A 21,061-nucleotide genomic window follows, 5' to 3' on the forward strand; every position below is an offset into this window, starting at 1 on the left:
GGTCACAACATTAAAAAGGTATTGCTGCTCTGGAATAGGCCATTAGAAGAGAAAACAGGTACATTCCAGAGCTTTAAGTAATGTTCTGATAAGGTAAAACAACAAAACTTTTCTAGACTTTTCTAGAAAAAATTGCTTTAATGATGTTTCAAAACATTAACAAAATCAGCAGTGAAACATGAAGCAATTGACACAAGCAGAGATTATGTAAAAGTAAATTTAAAACAGAGAGGAGGAGATTGTTTTTTACACAAAGTGAGTGGGAGTCTGTTTATAGGCTACCCAGCCATATTATCAAAGTTGATGCTAAAAAAATAGAAGCTTTCTATCAAGAAATTGCTAAATGATACCCACAGATCAATTAACTACTAGGAACCAAATTGGACCAAATGGGTTACCTCTCATTTATTTTTATTTCAATTGTGGCTCCATATTCATTACAAATGCTTCAGCCTGAAGAGCAACTGAAGTAAACACACCTGGCCAAATGTATTGTCTTACTAATGAAAAAGACCACAGGCCAGTCAAAGAATCAGTTCTTTGGCAACTGAATTTTGTACCTGTGCTTTTACTAATTAGTTTTTCTTAAGTATGCTTTAACGAATAAAGATAATATTGTGATAAATGTTGAAAGATAATTATTATTCTTCACAGAGTATTCAAAAAATTCTTCCTTGTTTTAAGAGTCTTTTTAGTTTACAGTATATAGATCATACAGTAGGGAATAATTAAACTGGAAATATCAAAAAGCCATTTTCACTTTACATTGATGACATTCTTCTAATAATGTAATAATATATTTAGTTATAAAGATTGTCTATGATATATTTGTAATGTTCTATCGAAGTGCAGTAGACTACCTTTCACTACCATGGAGAAATTGAAACACTCCATGCTGCTGAAAGAGGATAAACACATTACTAGTAAAAAGTGTATTTGATTAAACAATAATGACTAAACATGCAACTAACCTATAACATCCTCCCACCTAGGTGTTCAGTGAAAAAGAACTCAAAATGCAATGAAAAGTCATTTGAAAACAGAAAACTCTTTATTGTGGAGTTTTCAGAAAACGAGTCATCTGAAAACGCACATCCCAATGTAAAGCAAAGTAAAACAGCTTTAATATTCAGAAACAAGCAAGACTTAAGACTTTTTTGCTTACCTTCTGAGGAGCGGAGGCTGTGATCCTGAATGGGTGCACTCTCATTCACAGAGATACCCCCAGCTTTAACCCAAGACCACCTAGCTTGTTCCACTGTCTCAGCAATCCACCATCCACATTGATCAGATTCAAAATCACATGTGTCAGCTGACAAAAGTAAGACGTACAGATTAAACTGGAGGATTCATTTCCCGTTCTTTCTAAATCACCAACATTGGGTTACTGCCTTTGCAGATTTGTAAGAAAAATTTCTGCAGGGCCAAAAAGCTTTTATCACAAAGCAGATGTGATTTCTCAAGGAACCAATGTAAAATAAGGTACAATCTGAATGAGATACCAGTGCATCACAAGGCAGACATACAGACACAAACAGGATTAGTTTTTTTCCCAGAAGCCATTTAATCTACCAGTATGTTTTTGAACTATGGGGGAAAGGGAGGAAACCAGAGCACCTGGAGGAAACCCATGACAACACATGGAGAACATAAACCAAACCCCAACTGACAGCACCCCAGGTGTGGAACCCAGGGAACCAGATCTGTGAAGAACCAATGTTAACCACTGTGCCACTGTGCTGCTCCAGAGAAGGACGTGAGTCTAAAACTGGCTGATTTCCTGTACAATGTGAAAGATGCTTTGTGCCACCATGCCACCCACATTAAAATAGTTGAAAACTTATTATCAAGAATAACAAGTGTAAAAAACTTTTAAAACAAATATGTTCAATTACTGTATATACTGTATAAGTGAAAGTATCTGCCTATTGTCCACTTTACCATTATTAAATTGAAGTTGAATTAAACTGAAGAGGTTTAATTGTATAATACAGACCTTGATATTTAAACCACAAAGGAACAGAAGTTATTTTTTTATAACAGCTCTCTAAGAGTATAGATTTAAACACTTCTCGTTTCAAAGCAGAGGGAATGTTTGCTGAAATGAGGGGTCCCCTGATCAAAAACAATTGGAAAGTTTACCCATATTTACCTAGTTAAGTTGTGGGTTAATGCTTGTCAATGAGCAGTCCAGAAACACACCATATAAGATCGCATTAAGACCACAGAAGGGAAGAGCTGAAGAGGACAAGAAGAGAGGAAAAAAGGAGGAGAAGAAGAAGCAGGAGGCAGAAGAGAATGAAGAAAGAGACCACAAGATAGGAGTCACGAGGAGTTCGAACTTGAAGCTTGTGTCAGGCGAGAGCCCCTACTTCATGATCATCTAAACAAAACCCTCTGAAATGCCTTATCTGTACATATAGTAGATATAGCAACCTGTGTGTTGTATTTTTTGTTGTGTACAGTAGTGTTTGCATCATCATTGTTAATAAACAATTTGTTTAATGAAGTGTCCCTGGAATATTACTCTTTTCATCAAACCTGTGCTAGGCAATAAAGAATTCACATGACTTATATACCAACCATTTGGGCATATTCTGCAGAAATCACTTACAAGTTGGAGGTAATGAATATTTATTTTCCTTATTGACTTATTGTTCAGTTTTCCAATTTATTTTAGAAACCAGAAAACAATTTCAAAGCCAATAGAGCCTCTTGGAGTTATCTTGGAGTCACACTAATGGAAATAAAAATCACAGCAACACAATTATTTTTCTGATTGTTACTAGGGCAGCAGCTACAGTATAGTAAGTTTCATCTGTGATTAGCAATGTTTGCACTTCCTGGTTTGATTGTTTTAAACAATACAGTAGGCATGTGTTGGCTGTACTTATTTACCTGGGGTTAAGAGGCTGTAACTCATTAAGACTTCCATATTAAAGCATAAGACAATTTAACAATGACTCAGCCATTAGAAGTGAGGTCTTAAGATAGCTTCCATAGGAACGTACCACAACATAAATACAGGAACAGACAGTGAGACACAAGAGGAAGAGAGAAGGAACATCATCATCACCCAAGGCTGTGCTGTGGGAGAGCTCTTCATTCCAATCAGACCTGGAACCTGAGCATGCAGTTATATTTGGAAATTCTGTTTTCCTGTATTAAGGAATCTTCAAGACTAAAATGTCCTTCCTATTTTTGTAAGATAAATTGGGTCCCATTCACCTGTGGATGTCCGTCTTTCAGAGAGAGAAATTTTGTCCTGTTTAGGATTCATTTCATACCACACACGGTCTTTCTGTTTGGACTGTTAAAAGTGTGTGTGGTACTCAGCATTTAAACGTAGAATTCTGCATTTTTGTCGTCAAAACACAGGAAACCTACTGATTATACAAGTAATACAGTATCTGTCTACACTTAAACTGTAGCGTGTGTTGTCTTTATTGTTAAAAAATATCTGTTTGTCTTATCCATGTTTGGGTCTCATTCTTACTATTATTATCAAGCTGTGCCAGAAAATAAAAGAACACGTGTAACGTGTAAACATTCAGCTGGTGTCAAAACTTGATCTTCATACTTATAATAATCTATTTTATACTTTATATCACCCAAGTTGTAATACTGATTTACTGTATGTATTAAATTACTATAACTGAATTAGATAAGATAGAAAAGTTCAAATAAAATCAGAATGTAAATCATTTCTAAGAATCTATGCAATATTTTAACCGCCTGATTTTTAAAAGGGAAGAACATCTTACCCAAGGTAGATATACAGCCTTCACTGAATGAAATGTCATCAATGGCCAGTGCTTCTGAGGGCTCACTAACATGAAATATTTGCCCATAAATAACAACCTACAAAAGAGGACATGTTAAACCCCATCACTCACAGCTAAATGTGTAAAAGTCAGTTCTTACACACATAGGGTTTACTGTAAAGTACATCGAAAAGGTCTGAAATATTTAGCACTTGATTTTGTTGATTTAGCAGCCCTTTGTAGTGATTTCCCCAACCTGATCAAAGTTCAGAAGCTAGTTAGTTTACAGTGTTTTTTATGGCACCCAGGTGGACAAAATGGCTCAATGATGTCAATAAGATATTTATTACATTTTATCACAACACTGATCAATTTGTTTCATTCAATCAGAATGTTGGAAAATATTCTAGGACCAACTAACAGCTGAGTCTCATAACTCCTTTTCTCTTCTTTTACTTTCACATTGGCTATTACAACTCAGTTGTTCTAATAAAACAAAATAAATTAAGCAATAATTAATAAATTACCCCTTTTTTGTCTTTGTCCATGCCTAACTACCCTTCTCCTAGTGTGGAAAGCTGTCTGAGAATACAGATCAGGGAACGTTTCCATGGCGGTTCAGGCACTGAACTACACTTCTGTAGGAAAATACTAATCAAACCTTTTTTTATTTTAAAAACCAGAAAAGCTATATTTGTTGTTTTAGGCTTTCTAGTCCTTTGCTTTTCATATGCTGGTTCTTTTGATACCACAGGGCTTCAACAGTCATCAGAAACCTAAACTCAAAACAAAAATGAACTACCCAACTTTTCAGCAAGGTCATTGTGAGCCCTCATTGGACCAGGTACCATCTTGACTTGTCTTGACTCAATTATATTTTTGACACGTTTGTGTTTAGGTGGATGCTGCACATTGGTGATGGTGGAGGGGAGTCCCCATTACCTGTAAAGCGTTTTGAGTGGAGTGTCCAGAAAATTGCTATATAAGTGTAAGCAATTTTTATTATTATTCTTTGTTCTGCTACAAAACCCTAGTATTTTCTAAAGTTTTTGAAGTCAGTGTTCCTAAATACAGACACAGCTCAAACAACTGAGCTACAGAATTCGGTTGAGCTCACAGCAATTGAACAACTGAAATAAACACACAGGTCTTCATCCCCAAATATTAGCTTCAGTAATATTTGTTAAGAGATTTTTCTAGAAAACAGGTACCACAAAGCCAAGCATTTTACATAAAATGTTAAATGTTACGTTTTTAAAAAAAAGCAGGGCAATGCAGTGGCTCTGTGGCTAAGGATCTGCGCCTGTAGCTGGAAGGTTGCTGGTTCAAATCCCATGGCTGGCAGAGGAAATCTACTCCGTCAGGCCCCTGAGCAAGGCCCTTTACCCCAACTGCTCCAGGGGAGCTGTACAATGGGCTGACCCTGTGCTCTGACCCCAAGCTTCTCTCTCTGTCTGTGTCTCATAGAGAGCAAGCTGGGGTATGTGAAAAGGTGAATTCCTAATACGAGAAATTGTATGTGGCTAATAAAGTGATGTTATGTTAAACATACCATTATTATGAAGAAAAATTATACAATAAAAAAGTACAATAAATCTTCATAAAATCTCCCAAATTTATAGTATGTTCTGTAAAATCTGACACAATTAAATCAAGTGTCATGTAATTCTGACAAATAACGAGTGGTAAATTCCATGAATTCTCACATCACTGACAGTTTATACTGACAATGTTAAAACCATACAGTGCATTTTGTGACTTGCATCATTGAAAGAAAAAAAAATTAATCTCTGAAAATTTAGAAAACAAATACAAACCTCAAATTTCTCAGAACTGTTTAGCGTAACAACTGTGCGCATCCACTGCTCTTTCTGAGGTGTGGATTGTGTCCAAACCTCCCTATAGGGACCAGCATCCAGCAAGCGAACACCGAGTGTGCCATTCAGTCTCCCAAAGTGATGATAAAAGGTCACCTGGAAGGAGAGAGACAGTTGAAAAATATATCACATGGCAAGTGTTCAGAATATAACAATGTAAGAAAGTTATATTGTCTGAATTACCTGACAGGAGTTAGTTGGAAGGAAAACAACACTTCTCAAACTAGCAAATGGCTTCTCTCCGTCTTGTTGTGACAGTGATAAGTAATGGGCTATTGAAAGAGATAGAAGTTACAATTTAAATTAATTTGTTTTGGAGTTTCTCTTTATGTTCATTGTACTTGTGCACTTTACGTGTATCACATTACATGTGCATGAGCAAACAGTTTAAGGCCCTGGTCAAATTAATCATTTAAGAGTTTTAAATGCCTTTAAATTAAGGTTAGGTTTATATACATTTTTATACCTCATTGAATCAGATAAAGTGGTTTATCAGAAAAAGGTATGTTGTAAAATCCTCAAATATTCCAGAATTCAGTTTGATTTTTAAATTTTATATTAATTCATGACCATTGTAAATACCCAATACAGATGCCTGAAGGAAATTTAAATATAGTTTAAAGATCATACAGGCAAAAAAGGGAGACAGGGTCAGATCATGAAATATGAATGCACACATTCAGACAATACATACTGTACACAAACATAAAGAGTACATATGGCCTGTCTGATGTTGGTGTGGGTTCCTGAGGATGTTATGAGATACTGTAGTTTCCAGGAACAGCTCACAGGACTGGTTATGCATTGTGGACAATGAATAAAATACATTTTGAAAAAATGTAAAAATCTGACATGTTAAATAAATGAAGAATAATCCAAAAAGCATTAAGTCATCTTAAATCTTAAGTATCAGTTGCATCTTTCTGTGAATGTCCTTAATAATCTTTTACACACTTCAGACTAAAACTTCAAAAGTATGTAATTAGTTTTAATATTATCATGTTGTTGTTAAACTTTTCATTGTTATCTCAAATTTTGGGAAAGGATAACCCAGAATTTGAGCCTGGTTAAAAGAGGCCTGGTTATATTTATATAATATTTGTAGAATATATATTTGCATTACTGTTTGTTTATACTATTATCTCACAAATTATGCCATATGTATTGAAGACACATTTAAAGAGAATTACAGCATAACACTTAATTAGCTGTATTTTGTTTCCTATAGCCTTGGAATGGATTATAAACATAAAATATAAATTCAGATATCTCAAAGCTTTTTTTGTGTTTTTCCAAAAATGTATAATTCCACACTACAAACACATTTAATCAAGGAAATGAAGACGGTAACTGTTTAAAACAGAATTTGAAAGAGATATAGATCTGATAATATCAATTTAATTTTGGGAAATGTGTCAGAGATGCAGGAGCTGGTGAAATTGTCATGTGACACATTTGCCACAATTGCACTTACTGTACCTCTTCTTCTGAAAGAGTCATGTGAACACAATGATAATGGGTTCTATCCCATTAGAGGAGTTACAAAGGAAATCTCTGCTCCTATAAAACGCTTATGTGAGCTGACATTAGGCTCAGGACTTAAGTTACCCTTAAGCTCATCGACACGCACGTAATTAGATAAAGGCACTCAGAGCTGGTCAGTCCCGGACAAGTATTAGTGCTATCCTACACTGTTGGGTTTGTGTTATACTGTAAGTGTTCTGCACCAATATCAGTAAAATATTGAGATGATAATGACTATAGCCATAAATGGACTGGAGCACTGACACTGATGTTAACATGTTTTTTTATACAACAGTGAAAGAAAACATAGTTATTCAATACCTGTACGGTTCCCCAAATGGTCAGAAGTTGGTTTTATATTGGTTAAGCCATTTCTTCTAGTCCATAATGTTTGTGAGTCTTTGCTATGTGACATATTACAGTAGCCATTCTCAAAGTTGCATCTTTCAGAAGCAGAGCCTTTAAAGAAACAAAAAAATATTACTTTGCATGTACTGTATGTAGCATTTTTCATCCCAAAGGATTCCAATATACAGTACCTTTACATACTGTAGAAAGGGACGCATGTCATCCAGTATTAAAACACCAACCTAAGAGACAGGAGTCATTATGGCCCAAAAACCCTCTACACAGCAAATCAGGTGTATGTGCTTAGAATTGTACAGTCATGTTATATTTTAAATGGTAACTAGGCTATATGTCTTATATGTTTATATAACATATAAAATATGTTATATTTTCAAGAAATATGATTATTGGACTTGGGCCATGTCCCAATATGCACACTTGCGGTCTTGCGCCCATTATATGTGCATTCTCGCTGTAGTCTGCAAGGGCTCAGGGTGGTCCTATTTCTAAATTTGTGTTTCACAATGGTTCTCCCCCAGTGTACCCTTAATGCGCCCTTCTCTGAGCGGAGTTTGCTGAAGGAAATTACCCCAGGTTCTTTGCAGAATGGTAACATTGGTGACATTTCAAGCAGAAAGAAGTTGCCATGGAGAATTAAATATTCATAAAATTAAATTCGACAGTTTAAAACTCATAACATTTTAGTTGAAAACAAAATATCATGAGATTACTTTAGATTCATACTGTATGTATTCTAGCAAGGTTTTGACATAAAGCTTTGATTTCGTTGCCCCATTTCAACTGATGAATATTTGTTTACCTGCAGTGTATTTTTTATAGGGTATAGCCAAGGTATACTGAGGTATTGCCAAGTTTACTTTATTTAGTTTACTTTGAATTAACGTGAATGAACATGGTACTGGGACAGACATTATGAAATGTATTTAGTAGTAAAAAGCTTTGAATAAACAGCCAAGGTTTCCTTAGTTTAATTCACCTGTTGTGAGTTGAGCCAGCTCAACATGAATGAACATGCTGTGTCACTACTTTTGTGCAGGGATAGACAAGATGACATGCATATTCAATCAAACTCCGGGCACACAATGAAAAATGTACTCTTAAAAAATTCTGGCGACATGCACTTAGCCACTGGAAAAGAAGTAACAACTACGGACATCATTTTGACTGTGAGCCATGCAACAAATAAGTGATGTCAGGCAATGGTGTCAACTTTTGCAAGTTGACTGCATATTCCTTTAAGGCAATAACTGCATGACATATCTGACCCATTGAGCACACCATACGTATATTGTCATTTAAGATGTTCTTTCGTTTACTGTAGATATTTTCAGTTTGTCTGTATTCTTGGTGCATTTTAACCTCAGGTTTTTCTTCAGGATGTAAAACATAGGCTCAATTGGATTTAAATCTGGACACTGATTTAACCAGTCTAATATTTTCCTCTTTTTTCTTGTCATGCTGCATAGTGAAGGATATCCCAATACCTTAGTACATTAGCTAATACATTAGCAGACAAAATGTTTCTGTGAAATTCAGAATTTGTTCTGCTGTTGCCATCAATAGAAATTAGTAATACAGTATACTTTTTGGTAGAATTTTAGGTTTATCTGGAGAACTTCACTTTAGCAAAGCAGGAGAAAACAGATTTATTCTAAAAGAAAGAGTGTGAAGCCCTATATGAGTTAAGAAATAACATGAAAATTACAGTTTTGCTTACTTCAATCCATCATTTAATAGAGTTTTCCGTGCTTTACATTAGAGAGCTTCAAGTTTGACAGTCTGATCCTGATAAACTGTGTTAATGTTCCAAGGTCATGCTGCATCTTCTAAAGCTTAACCTTAACATTAACTTCAATAGTTTTTCGCCAATCCATGTTTTAAAACTAAGCCCCTCTTGCCTTTTCCTTATTAATATTGTATTTTTACTATGTATGGAACACTAACGGTGTCACAGGAAGACACATTATCATGCACCATAAATTAGAGCAGTTAAAGCTGAAAGGTTTTCATCATTTCTGAATGTCAAAGAATGACAAAAGTGGGTGTAGGGCAGCTGCTTAGAGGACTATGTCAGCTTTAAGTATTCATATAATGGTGTTTTTGTCAGCATTTGCAGTTTTTTTCCTTTTTCTGCTTTCGTCCTTTAATGAAGGTCTCCAAGTCTTCCTGGTGCAAACGATAGGGTGCATGACAATCATTTTGTTCATAGGTATCCAACAATGACCCATCAGTCAGAGATGACATGTTAGATTGTTTACGGATGCTGAACAGGACCTGGAATGGGAGCTCAGATAAGAAGCACAAGTGACAGAGGAGGATGGGACACTGCATCATCAGCTATATACTGTATGGTCAGTTTTCATATTTTCCCCCACTCGTTAGGTTTGCTTATCCCCTGTGACACTCCTGCCCCTTTAAGTCCAGGAGTGCAGAACCGAGCAGGATGTATAAGCCTTGGGAGAAGGGGCTTAAAGAAGGACTCAGAGAGCAGCAGAGGTTGGCTCAGAAAACATAAGAATTCAGTAGGTTCAGAAATTGTAGGGAATAGTAGGGAAGGGGGGATATAATCGAACATTCAGTATGCTGGGGGCTGTTGGGACAGTGGAAAATACTATGGGCAATTGAAGAACAAACCAAAGTTTTGTCTCCTTCTTTATCTAAAAAATGTGCCCAGGACAGATATTTATTTGTCCCTCCTATGCTGCTTATTTTTGCAAAACTGATCTCTATGTTCTGTCTGAACATAATCAACCTTTTTCACAGGGGATTATGTAACTATGATTGTACAAAAAATGGAAGGTTTTAAGCTTAACAAAGGGATATATTTTGAAATGCCAACCTATTAAGTGAAATCATCTGACATCAAGACAGAAATCTGTTCCCCTGAACAAGTTGAAAGCTCTGTTGTGTGCAAAATTTTATTTAATCATACATTTCCTCATAGATTAAGCTAAAAGAAAATAATATTTTCCAAGGGCTAGACATATTTTTTTTTTCTGAAGTAGGTGCTGTACTTTTACTACAAATATATAATCTCAAAATTTCAAAATAAACAGAAAACATTAACAAAGGAAAAAATAAATTAATATTAATAAACTGGTAATATGAAAGTTTCTACACCGACAAAGTTTTTCCAGACCTTACAATATTCATCCTAATACCACTTCAAATTAAAAAATCTTGGATAATATAGTTACTCTCATACTGTCTGAAAAGACTGAGTATGTGACACAGCGTTGACAACTAAAATTGTTTTTTTACCATTTAAAAAAGCAGTTAGTTAAAATGAGCAATAAAAATCATCAGCTGGAGCAAAAACCAAATAGCATTTGAAGCCTAGCTTTTAGCATTTAGATCTTGGCAGATGTGACCAATAAGATTAACTCAACAGAATTCTGGCTTCGTAATTCAAAATGAACCTATACGTAACACCAACCAGGTGTTTAAAGAATTTTTAATGGTCTAAGGGTAACTATGAAAAAACAAACGATAAGACTGGTATACTCACAGTCATTCTCATCACTGCTGTCCCCACACTGGTCAGTGAAATCACAGATGCTGTCATCAGGGACACAAGAGCCTCTTAAACACTGAAACTCCCCAGCTGAGCAGGGCCTGGGTGCTGGAAAAGCCAGGTAGTATATGACACACAAAATACACCAATCACGTTGCATTAGAAAGGGCATTAGAAAATAAAAAACAGCAATATTGGAACACTGTGGTAGACAGATATACGCCACAAAAACAGACTAGAAACAAAAACTTTGATTCACTAATGCTCCGTGACAGTCTGACGCACCACTTTATAAATGGTAACAATGGTGCAAAGTTCTTCCTACAATAAAACATACCTAAATGTTTACCGACACAAAGGTGAATTGCTAATCTGCAGCACTAGTCAATAAAAATGTAATTGCTAAGTGAATGGCTTATAGATTTGTTCAAGGGATTATGCTTTCTGTGGACACTGATTATTAGGAAAGATACATTTTCTTTTTTTTATCAATGTGTGTATTAAACTGCAATAGTTGTAGGTCCATTTTATTTCAGAATATAATATCCTGGGAGAAGAGAAGTGCTTGCTGTCCATGCACTATACAATAACAGGACATATTCACACCTTTCATATGAAACAATCTAATCATTAATTAATTTAATCAAATAACTATTTAGTCCAAACCTACACCATCAGTGATATATTTTTTAAGTAGAAATAAGTAAAGAGAAATGCAGATAATAGATAATTGATCAGGTGAAATCAGGAAGCAACAGCTTCAGAGGTTGGTGTATATCTGATGTCTGATGGAAGACAAATCCTCTTAGTTGTGCTGCATTAGAGTAAGAAGTGAAGACGGTGTCTGACCAGTTGTAGAACCTGTAATTGAAATTGAGTAAGCATCATTGCTGCACCTGAAGAAGGCTCCACGGCCGAAACGTTGTGTTTTCTTTCTTCTCTTTTCAGCATGGAATAAACCTATTACTTGTATCATTGCTGCATGGCTTTTTATAGAGGAACTTTGTAGTTACAACTCAAACAAGAATGGAGGTTATAAAATAAAGAGCACTTTTTTTGGCTGCACTTGTGTGTCTGTTTACCAATACTCACCTATCAAAAGATTGAAAAGATATTGTTGGTAAGTGTCATGGATAGGAGACCCTTCAAACAAGACTTATTCTTGCTTAGTTCACAACTACACTAACTAGCATTGTAAAGGATGCTAGGAACCTCCTTTCTTTGCCACTGGTTCTATTCATCTCCAAGATTCACCAGTGATTGCAGACCAGCAAAAGACACAAGTACCCTTTTTATTTTCTATTGGTTAACAGCATTCAGCACTATACACTCACACACATTATATAAAAACAATTCTAAAAGACATGCATTCCAGACTGGCCACAAACACCCCACTGGACCCCAGTAACCCAACAAATGCCTCAAAATAGTGCAGTCCAGCAGTGCTGTCCTCTGTGTAGTTCCTTTAATGGTTCTTAGCCATATTCTCCAGTCCTGGCTGTCTCAAACAATATGGTTCCCTCATGTTCTCCCCTACCTTGTTTTCTCAGAGTTTTTAACAGCAAATGTAATAGAATATATTTGTGAACCAATCTGTTGTGATACAAAAGGCTGATCGTTCACTCAGAGATTCCTAGGAAAAGAAATATTAACATCAGGGTTAAAATACATTGACTATAACATGTTATGGCCTAGTTTGTAATTTTTATCACTCTCATATAATTACATCAAATTCATATTCTAAGATACAAGTAAATATACATTTACTATCATGATGTTATCAACAGGGCCCTCACCAGAGCCAAAAACAGCTCACTGATCATCAACTCAATCAGGAATTTCTGGCCTCACAACCACATTCCTTTGGTGCTTCCTTAACACCATAACACACTTTCTATACAATTCTATACAATTTTCTATACAAGGACAATTAACGACAACTTTCCAGGATTATCCCTCCATCTGTACCCTTTTTTCTGACTGCCCCATCATCTCATATAGCCGACCACCTAAACTACATAACATTCTTGTTCACAGATCCTTGACCATCCTCAGCAATCATCCACACCAGGCACTTTCCCCTGCAACAGAACTCGCTGCAGCAACCTTATTAACTGCATCTCTTGCAGAAAATACCCATCTATCCACTGTACATTTGGGGAAACAGGAAGGAGACAGGGAGACCACTTCAAAGAACATGTCAGGGCTAGTTTCTCATTTCACCTCTAACTGCCATGATCACACCGATCTATCTGTCTGCATTCTCAAAGAAGGGTTTCTTGACTCCTATTACAGAAAGATACCCGAAACCAAAATTACCCTGAAACTAGGATCACACCTCACGCCTTCTCTCAATGACAGACTTGTTTCCTTCTAATCCTCTCTATTCATTTGCAGGTTTCGACTTTACACCTCTCTCGACTTCGCACCACCTGAGTGACCACTCCGCCTCCCCCCTGCTCCCACCTCCTCTACGCTCCTGGATTTGGTTCTCCTATGCTATATCAGTTGCTGACTTCCCTCTCTTTCTCACACCCAAAGAAGGCTCCACAGCCAAAATGTTGTGTTTTTTTCTTGTCTTTTTGGCATGGAATAAACCTTTACTTGTTCCTAAGCAAACTAAAAATAAGTTTGGTGCCAGCTTTTAACATGCAACATCACAGCTGATGATTAGTTGAGGGTGTTATCAGGCTTGTTTCTGGTACCCACCCTGCAGGTCCCTCATTGGTGGATATTCCTTTGGATGATAAGCAGTGACCTAGATCCCATGGTCTTGGGAAGAAACAGACTACCGTCTCACCGAAGTCATCTGTTCCACATATCATTAGATGATTCAGCATTGTATACAGCTTTACAATGTCCCTTATCACAGGGGCCTCTCAGCCACTGCATTTACTCAGAGGCACCAAGCAGCATTTACTCAAAGGTACTGTACCACTAGACTAACGTGCATAAATATTAGAGTAAGACAATTATAACTCTATGATCTTCTGAAACACAGCTGTATTGTATTCTTTGCTGGAGAGTTTTGTCTGTTTTTGTTGTATTGTTCTGTTTAACTCATTTTTTAAAGCAAAATTCTCCCAGGGTATATTAAAGCTTGAATTGAACTGAAATTATAGCATCTCAGTCTCTCTCCAATTATAGCTCTAATATGCCACTAAGTGATCACTGGAGGTGTGGAACTATTCAATAGCTGATGATGTATGGCAATTCTGTAGGTATTTGTTTCTTTTTGGTGATTTTATCTGCCATCCATTGCTGTAAATCTTTGGGATTGTCTGAGCTGACACATTAGGCAGGTCTGATGCTGCACCAATAGGCTTCAACTAACAATCAACCAAAAATCCTGATGTTCTTTAAGGGTCACCACTATGGAATACACTCTTGATGTTTTGGAAGGGAATTGTAAAAGGAAACTGATTCATGTGGTGTGCTTGAAACAGCCTTTTATACGAGGGCAAATTAGAAAGACAGCATGGGGGCAACTCAAGGTGCATGTGGCAAGGCTTGCAGACTATCACTAACTGTAAAGGCATCACCAGCGGTATTTACTCCATTGATGAATCTCTACCACATGAGCTGAACACCTTTAACTCCCACTTTGAGGCCCAGAACACTAAACCCACTATCAAGGCTCTGAGTGAACCAGAGGACTGGTTCTCTCTTCAAGGATCTACACACCTCATGATCTACATCACGTGTATAGATCCTTCAAGAGAGAAAAAACCTGTAAAGCAGCTGGCCCAAATTGTATCTCCACTTCTATCCTTGAAACCTGTGCAGGTCAGCTATCTCCTGCATGTACAGATATCTTTAACCTCTCCTGTCCCTGTCAGTTGTACCAGAGTGCTTCAAGAAAACCTCAATTTGCCACTGCCCAAGAAGACCATGTTAACTAGTTTGAACGACTATTGTCGAGTGGCACTCACTTCAATGGTCATGAAGTGCCTGGAATTGTCTTATATAAATTCCACTATCCCAGAGTCCCTTGATCCACTTCAGTTTGCATACCACCAAATAGATCAGTAGATGATGCCATATCCCTAGGATTACAAAACTGCCCGAGAACATTTAGGCAGGCGGGGCACCTATGTTAGGATGCTGTTTATAGATTACAGCTCGGCCTTCAACACAATTATTCCCGCTAAGGTGGTCCCAAAACTCAGGAATCTGGGCTTATGCAACTCTATCTGCAACTGGATACTGGGCTTCTTGATGGGCAGACCTCAGGTGGTGAAAATTGGCAACACTTTCTCTTCTAGAGTGATACTTAACACTAGAGCTCCCCAAGGCTGCTGTCTCATCCCTAGACTGTACTCCTTGTTCACCTACGACTGTTCAGTCACTTATAGCAGGAACCACATTATTAAGTTTGCAGATGACACCACAATTATCAGGGTTATCAGCAACAACAATGATTCCACATATAGGGGTGAGGTGGAGCATCTTGCAAGTTAGTGCCTTGACAGCAATCTGACCTTGAATGTCAATAAGACAAAAGAACACATTATGGACTTCAGGAGTCCCAGGTCAGATCCATGTCATGACCTCAGCACTGAAGGCATAGTAGTGAGAAACTGTCAGCTGCTTCAGACTCCTTGGTCTGCAGATCTCCACCGATTTGGCTTGGTCTCACAACACTGTAGCCAGTCTTAAAAAGGTATAACAGTGCCTGCATTTTCTGCACTGTTTAAAGAAATGTGGAATGGGGAAGCAACAACTTATAAACTTTTGCAGCACCATTAAAATATGGACCACTAGTCTTAAGAACAGCTTCTACCCCACTGCAGTGCACATCCTTAATAGCCTCAGAACTCAATGCACCTCTGCACTATGCACTACCATGTGTTTTCTATTCACTACCATTTCTTGGTATTTATTGTTCTGATTGTTACTATTTATTATATACAATTTTCTATTGCAATGTCTACATTGTGAGGTGTCATCTGCTATACTGTGTATGTCCTGAGAGATCAACACAAATAAGACTTCCAATGTACATGTAAATATGGCAACAAATTCCTCTATTCTACTCAAGACGTATTTAAGGAATGAAAATGTTTTGGGATATTTTTGCAGAGTTTGTTTTTATCCTGTGTGTTTAAGAATATTAATTGGACTTTCCACGGTCACAGTTAAGAAACTGTAAACAAATCACCATAGAAAGTCCTGATATATTGTTAACAGGAGTGAAAATAGTAAGGAATTTTACAGTACAAAAACCAGTGCTGTGAATTCTGACCAGCCTCCTCACAAGATGAATGTGATTCTTTTTTTGCACTTATCTAATGAACAAGATACCCTTTACATGATTTCCAATTAAAACACCTCACTTTATGTTCCTCAAGATACGGTATGAGAATTTATTTAACCATCTTAGAAACTCCACTCTGGGCAAATTTAAACATTTTTTTTTACTTTTCTTGAAGTGCAAATTGTACTGTATGTTGATCAACATTTTACTCAATGCTTGTTTTACCATCTGACTAGAACAGTGATAGTCTCACGGAGAGGTGACCCCTCTAAAAAGAACTATTTAGGTTTTGTGCATGATTAAACACCCTACCAATTATAAAGGGTGCACCATTGCACACCAACAATAGACAGCGAAAGCTGAAGAAGGCTCCACAGCTGAAACATTGTGCTTCTTTTCTTCTTTTCAGCATGGAGTAAACTTTTATTTGTTCCTTTGCAGCCTACGCATGCTGACGCAAAAACCTATAGTACTTGAACTACAACAATAGACAGTATTACAGTATAAATGCCCCTTGCCCCTTACCTTGGCTGTCCTGAATAACATAGCTTCCCTTTGCTCTCCCCCTACCTTGGTTTCTCTGAGACTTATCTGTCTCGCAAAACTTCCTTCATTCAAAGATGTCAATTTTTCTGTCCTGACTGGGGCTTGTTTATGCCTTCTGTACAAAGTGCCTTTGCTCTTCCCCCAGTGAGGAAAGATTTGTGTGGGCAGAGCCAAGTAGTCAGAGCATTTTCAGGAAGTGGTTTTCAAATGTTGTCCAGTTCTTAGGCCCCTCTCTCAAACACAGATCCAGTCCTGTTTGCAACCCCACAGATTCTCCCAAAATGGTATAGTAATTGCCCAGCACTTTGTAAAGAGGACCTATGATCAGGGCATAAAACTGAATCATCACTAAGGTGACACTGGCCCATCAAGGCAATTCAAATCCATTCAACACTTGACGGCTGGTGCCCACACAATCATTCTTTTCACTCTATGACAATAGCAGAGTATTTTCTGAAACTTTCACCATCAAACGTATTTGCATATGAGGCACACTGGCAATCAGAATATAGCAATTTTAAGGGAGCTGTTTTGTCAGTATACCTTTAATAAAAACCCAGAACAAGAATTGAGAGTTACTATAATACACAGTTAGATTTCAAATGAATTAAAAAGAAATAAAAATGGGAATGGCATATAACAAACACCGTTAAGGTAATTTTCACATTCTAAAATAAAAAAAAGACTCCTAGCATACCTATTCATTTGCAGCACAGATTGAGCATTGCTGTCTTGAAATTGCTGGTTTGAATGTGGGAATGTGGGTAATGATACTAGCTGAGTTTGACCAGGACTGTGCAAGGTGATGTTCACATTTGATCAAACACTGTTGTAGTTTCCATATAAAGCAGGCCCCTGGGGATTTTTTATCCTGCATGTAAAGAGATTTACTCAACATGGACAATTACTACAAACAATTCATACACTAAGACAACTCACCTGGAAATGAGCAGTTGCTTAAACTGATGTCATCCAAAGCCACACGTCCGAGAACTGACATTGTCCAGACTTTGAAATGTAACTGGAAAAAGGAAACATAAGAAGATACAAAATTATCAGATTTCAGACTTATAATTTATGAATGCAAAGTGACACTTTACAAAGCAATTTGTTTAAATCTATTTTTTACTGCTTATTAAAGAAAGATATTTTGTTACAAGGATCTATTCAAAACTTGTTAGATTAGGTATGCCAATAATTGAAGATTCCATGAAATAAATGTGTTAAAATGCAATTAAATACTACTATAACCCACCTTAGATTGCTTGGATTCTACTCAGGCAGTTTAGTTTTTCCAAATATAATGCAACTGCCACAAACTGCATTGTATTATTTTTACAAGAGGAAAAAGTAACTGTGGCTTCTTTACTGTGATCAGGAGAGCCCAATTGCCAACTGCGCAGCTAAGATTGAAACAGTGGAACATAACAATGATAACAAGATCACATATTCAGCAATACACAGCCATCTGGGAGTCAATAGTGTCTTATAATCAAAATTGTATTTCAAAGGCAAAATAAGAGTTTGAAACAACAAGGAAAAGGTCTTTGAAGTAAAGTGAATCTAAGAAGAACAGATTGGGATAAGACACTAGAAAGTTATTCAACTGAGAGTACATCATTATGATGGCCAAATGCAATTCTACCAGAGCAGTATAAATTCAGCCTAAAGCCAAGATGATCAAAGTAAAGAAAGCAAAGGTAGCATTGAAGAATACTATGAGAGGAAGCTTTATAATATCTCCCTGGCATAGGGATGTAAACAAACACAACCAAGTATATTGAGAGTCCCCCCAAAACAAGGTTTTTCTCTGAAACAATAACTGCATTGGGATACAGAAACTATGGAACAGGCAGTCCCCATTACAAGTCACCTGGTATACGTTATTTCCCTGTCATGTTATTGTTGAATTGTGGAACTCAACATAAAAACATTACTTTGCTGATCAAACCAATTGATCAAGGTGTGGTTGTTAACATTAAATGCATGTACATGTACAGTTTGTGTAAGAAATCTACCCTGAAGCAATTAATAACTTCTTTGGTTTTGATGAGACCACAATTTGAGTTGGTAAATTTCTATTTATTGTTTTTGTAAGAGTTATATGTACATTAAATATATATAATGTATAGAAATGGATAAACAGTGTCTGACATGCAATACAAACACTATTAATAAATTATAATAAAACATTAGAATAAATCTATAAATTAGTGAACATGTACAGTATCTCACATAATGTATATTATACTGTACCAGTATTACAAAGGACATCAATAACATGCCCCAACTTTAGCATATCTTATATTAAGACAAGTCCTCACACTCTCCTGTGTAAGATTAGCAGCAGAGCAAAGTTCTACTTTTTGTAGACAAAAGTAGAAGTAGCAAATAACATGAATAATAAATCCATAAAAATCTGGAATATTATTTTGAAGGTAAATGAAACAAAAAACAAAAAGAAAACATCTGGATCAACAACCGGAAAAGTGATAGATTATATATATATACATTTTTAAAAAACATATCACGTTATCAACACACAAGTGGGATTTACAGGTCGCATATAAAGGAAGTTTTGCTACCAATAATGGAGAAAAAAAAATATTATTTCAATGGCTCCAAACTACTGCATTTTCCAATATATTTCAGACTATGGGTTTTTGAACAACTAGCATTTTAAGTATTTAAGCATTAGACATTTTAAACAATCACAATAACAATTGTTAATAACAAGCTGCTACTGTACATCTGAGTACAACAAAATCCAAGTATTTGTGAAATCTTGATTAGCTGGAAATGGTATTATATGGAATAACCTCATTTTAGAAAAGGTTATATAAAGGGTATTTTTTCTCTACACAACACAAATGTATTGATTTCTGTATGATACATATTATAATTAACTTCAAATTTAGGATTAAGACAAGAGAAACCAATGTTTCTACACATTGATTTGTGGATGTTTCAAAGAAATACAAAAACATCTACAGATAGGCAAAGTAAATATATATAGAGCAATGTATACAATATATACAATATATTGAAATTTTATGCCTCTCATGTACAGGTGCAGCCACTCAGAACGAGCATCCATTCTTATTACTGAGTTTGTGGTACTGCAGCATGGTACTGTACATGGTGTGATTTTTTTCTGGACACTCCACTCAAAGCGCTTTACAGGTGATAGGGACTCCGCTCCACAACCACCAATGTGCAGCATCCACCTGGATGATGCGACGGCAGCCATAGTGCGCCAGAACGTTCACTATTAGTGGGGAGGAGAACAGAGTGATGAAGCCAGTTCATAGATGGGGATTATTAGGAGGCCATGGACACCAGTGTTACACCCCTACTCTTTTTGTGAAACTCCCTGGGATTTTTAATGACCACAGAGAGTCAGGACCTCAGTTTTATGTCTCATCCAAAGGACGGCGCATTTTTACAGGAGTGTCCCCGTCACTATACTGAAGCATTAGGACCCACATAGACCGCAGGGTGAGCACCCCCTGCTTGCCTCACTAACACCACTTCCAGCAGCAACCTTAGTTTTTCCCAGGAGGTCTCCATCCAGGTACTGACCAGGCTCACATCTGCTTAGCTTCAGTGGGCTGCCAGTTGTGAGTTGCAGGGTGATATGGCTGCTGGCCATAATGTAATGTAATACTATATTGCAATTAGTCAGAAAACAAACTAGAACAGCAGCTGTGTGTTTGAGTTTAAATACTGTACTGTATGTATCATATTATAACCACTATGATGTCCATTAATACTAGATAAATACTCATAAGGAGATCCTTTAGACGAATAAGCGAACACATCACTATTTTTGTTTTATGTTTAGGCTATACAGTATTTGTGTCTGCAATACTATAAACAATGAACAATTGTTGAACATTTACTGACAAAAGCATGTACTGCATATTCTTACAACGGAGATAGCAAATCATTACAAAAAGCAGCAGCTAATGTCCAATAACGTTAGCAATTTTACTTCTTAAACAAAATAAGCATTGATATAATGCGCTAGTACCTGGGAGTGACTTTCATTTACAAGAAAAAAACTAATTATACTGTATTTGCAGCTCTTAAAAGGGAAACTTAATAGATCTTTTCAGGTCATTTCAGTTCAGTGCTGTTCCTCTGCTCTTGTGAGCCTTAGGTATTTTACAACAGTGTTTTGTTTGCCTCTCACTTGGTCTGCTTTCCA

The 21,061-nt window shown here is 36.6% G+C and overlaps 1 protein-coding gene across 2 annotated transcripts in view; it reads right to left on the minus strand.

Annotated features, from left to right (window-relative positions):
• LOC148657314 (MAM and LDL-receptor class A domain-containing protein 2) overlaps nt 1-21,061 on the minus strand; it is a 285,832-nt gene that overhangs the window by 131,946 nt on the left and 132,825 nt on the right. For both annotated transcript variants that reach the window (XM_088643402.1, XM_088643401.1), the window contains exons 75-81: nt 17,791-17,872; nt 11,043-11,156; nt 7,487-7,624; nt 5,825-5,913; nt 5,582-5,737; nt 3,765-3,861; nt 1,166-1,312 (exon numbers count right to left, since the gene is read on the minus strand). In XM_088643402.1, coding sequence (XP_088499528.1) covers nt 1,166-1,312; nt 3,765-3,861; nt 5,582-5,737; nt 5,825-5,913; nt 7,487-7,624; nt 11,043-11,156; nt 17,791-17,872 — 823 coding nt within the window. The remainder of the gene's footprint in view (nt 1-1,165; nt 1,313-3,764; nt 3,862-5,581; nt 5,738-5,824; nt 5,914-7,486; nt 7,625-11,042; nt 11,157-17,790; nt 17,873-21,061) is intronic.

This window comes from Lepisosteus platostomus, chromosome 8 (genome assembly GCF_059453375.1).
Source record: "Lepisosteus platostomus isolate fLepPlt1 chromosome 8, fLepPlt1.hap1, whole genome shotgun sequence".
In the NCBI taxonomy this organism is placed as follows: Eukaryota; Metazoa; Chordata; class Actinopteri; order Semionotiformes; family Lepisosteidae; genus Lepisosteus; species Lepisosteus platostomus.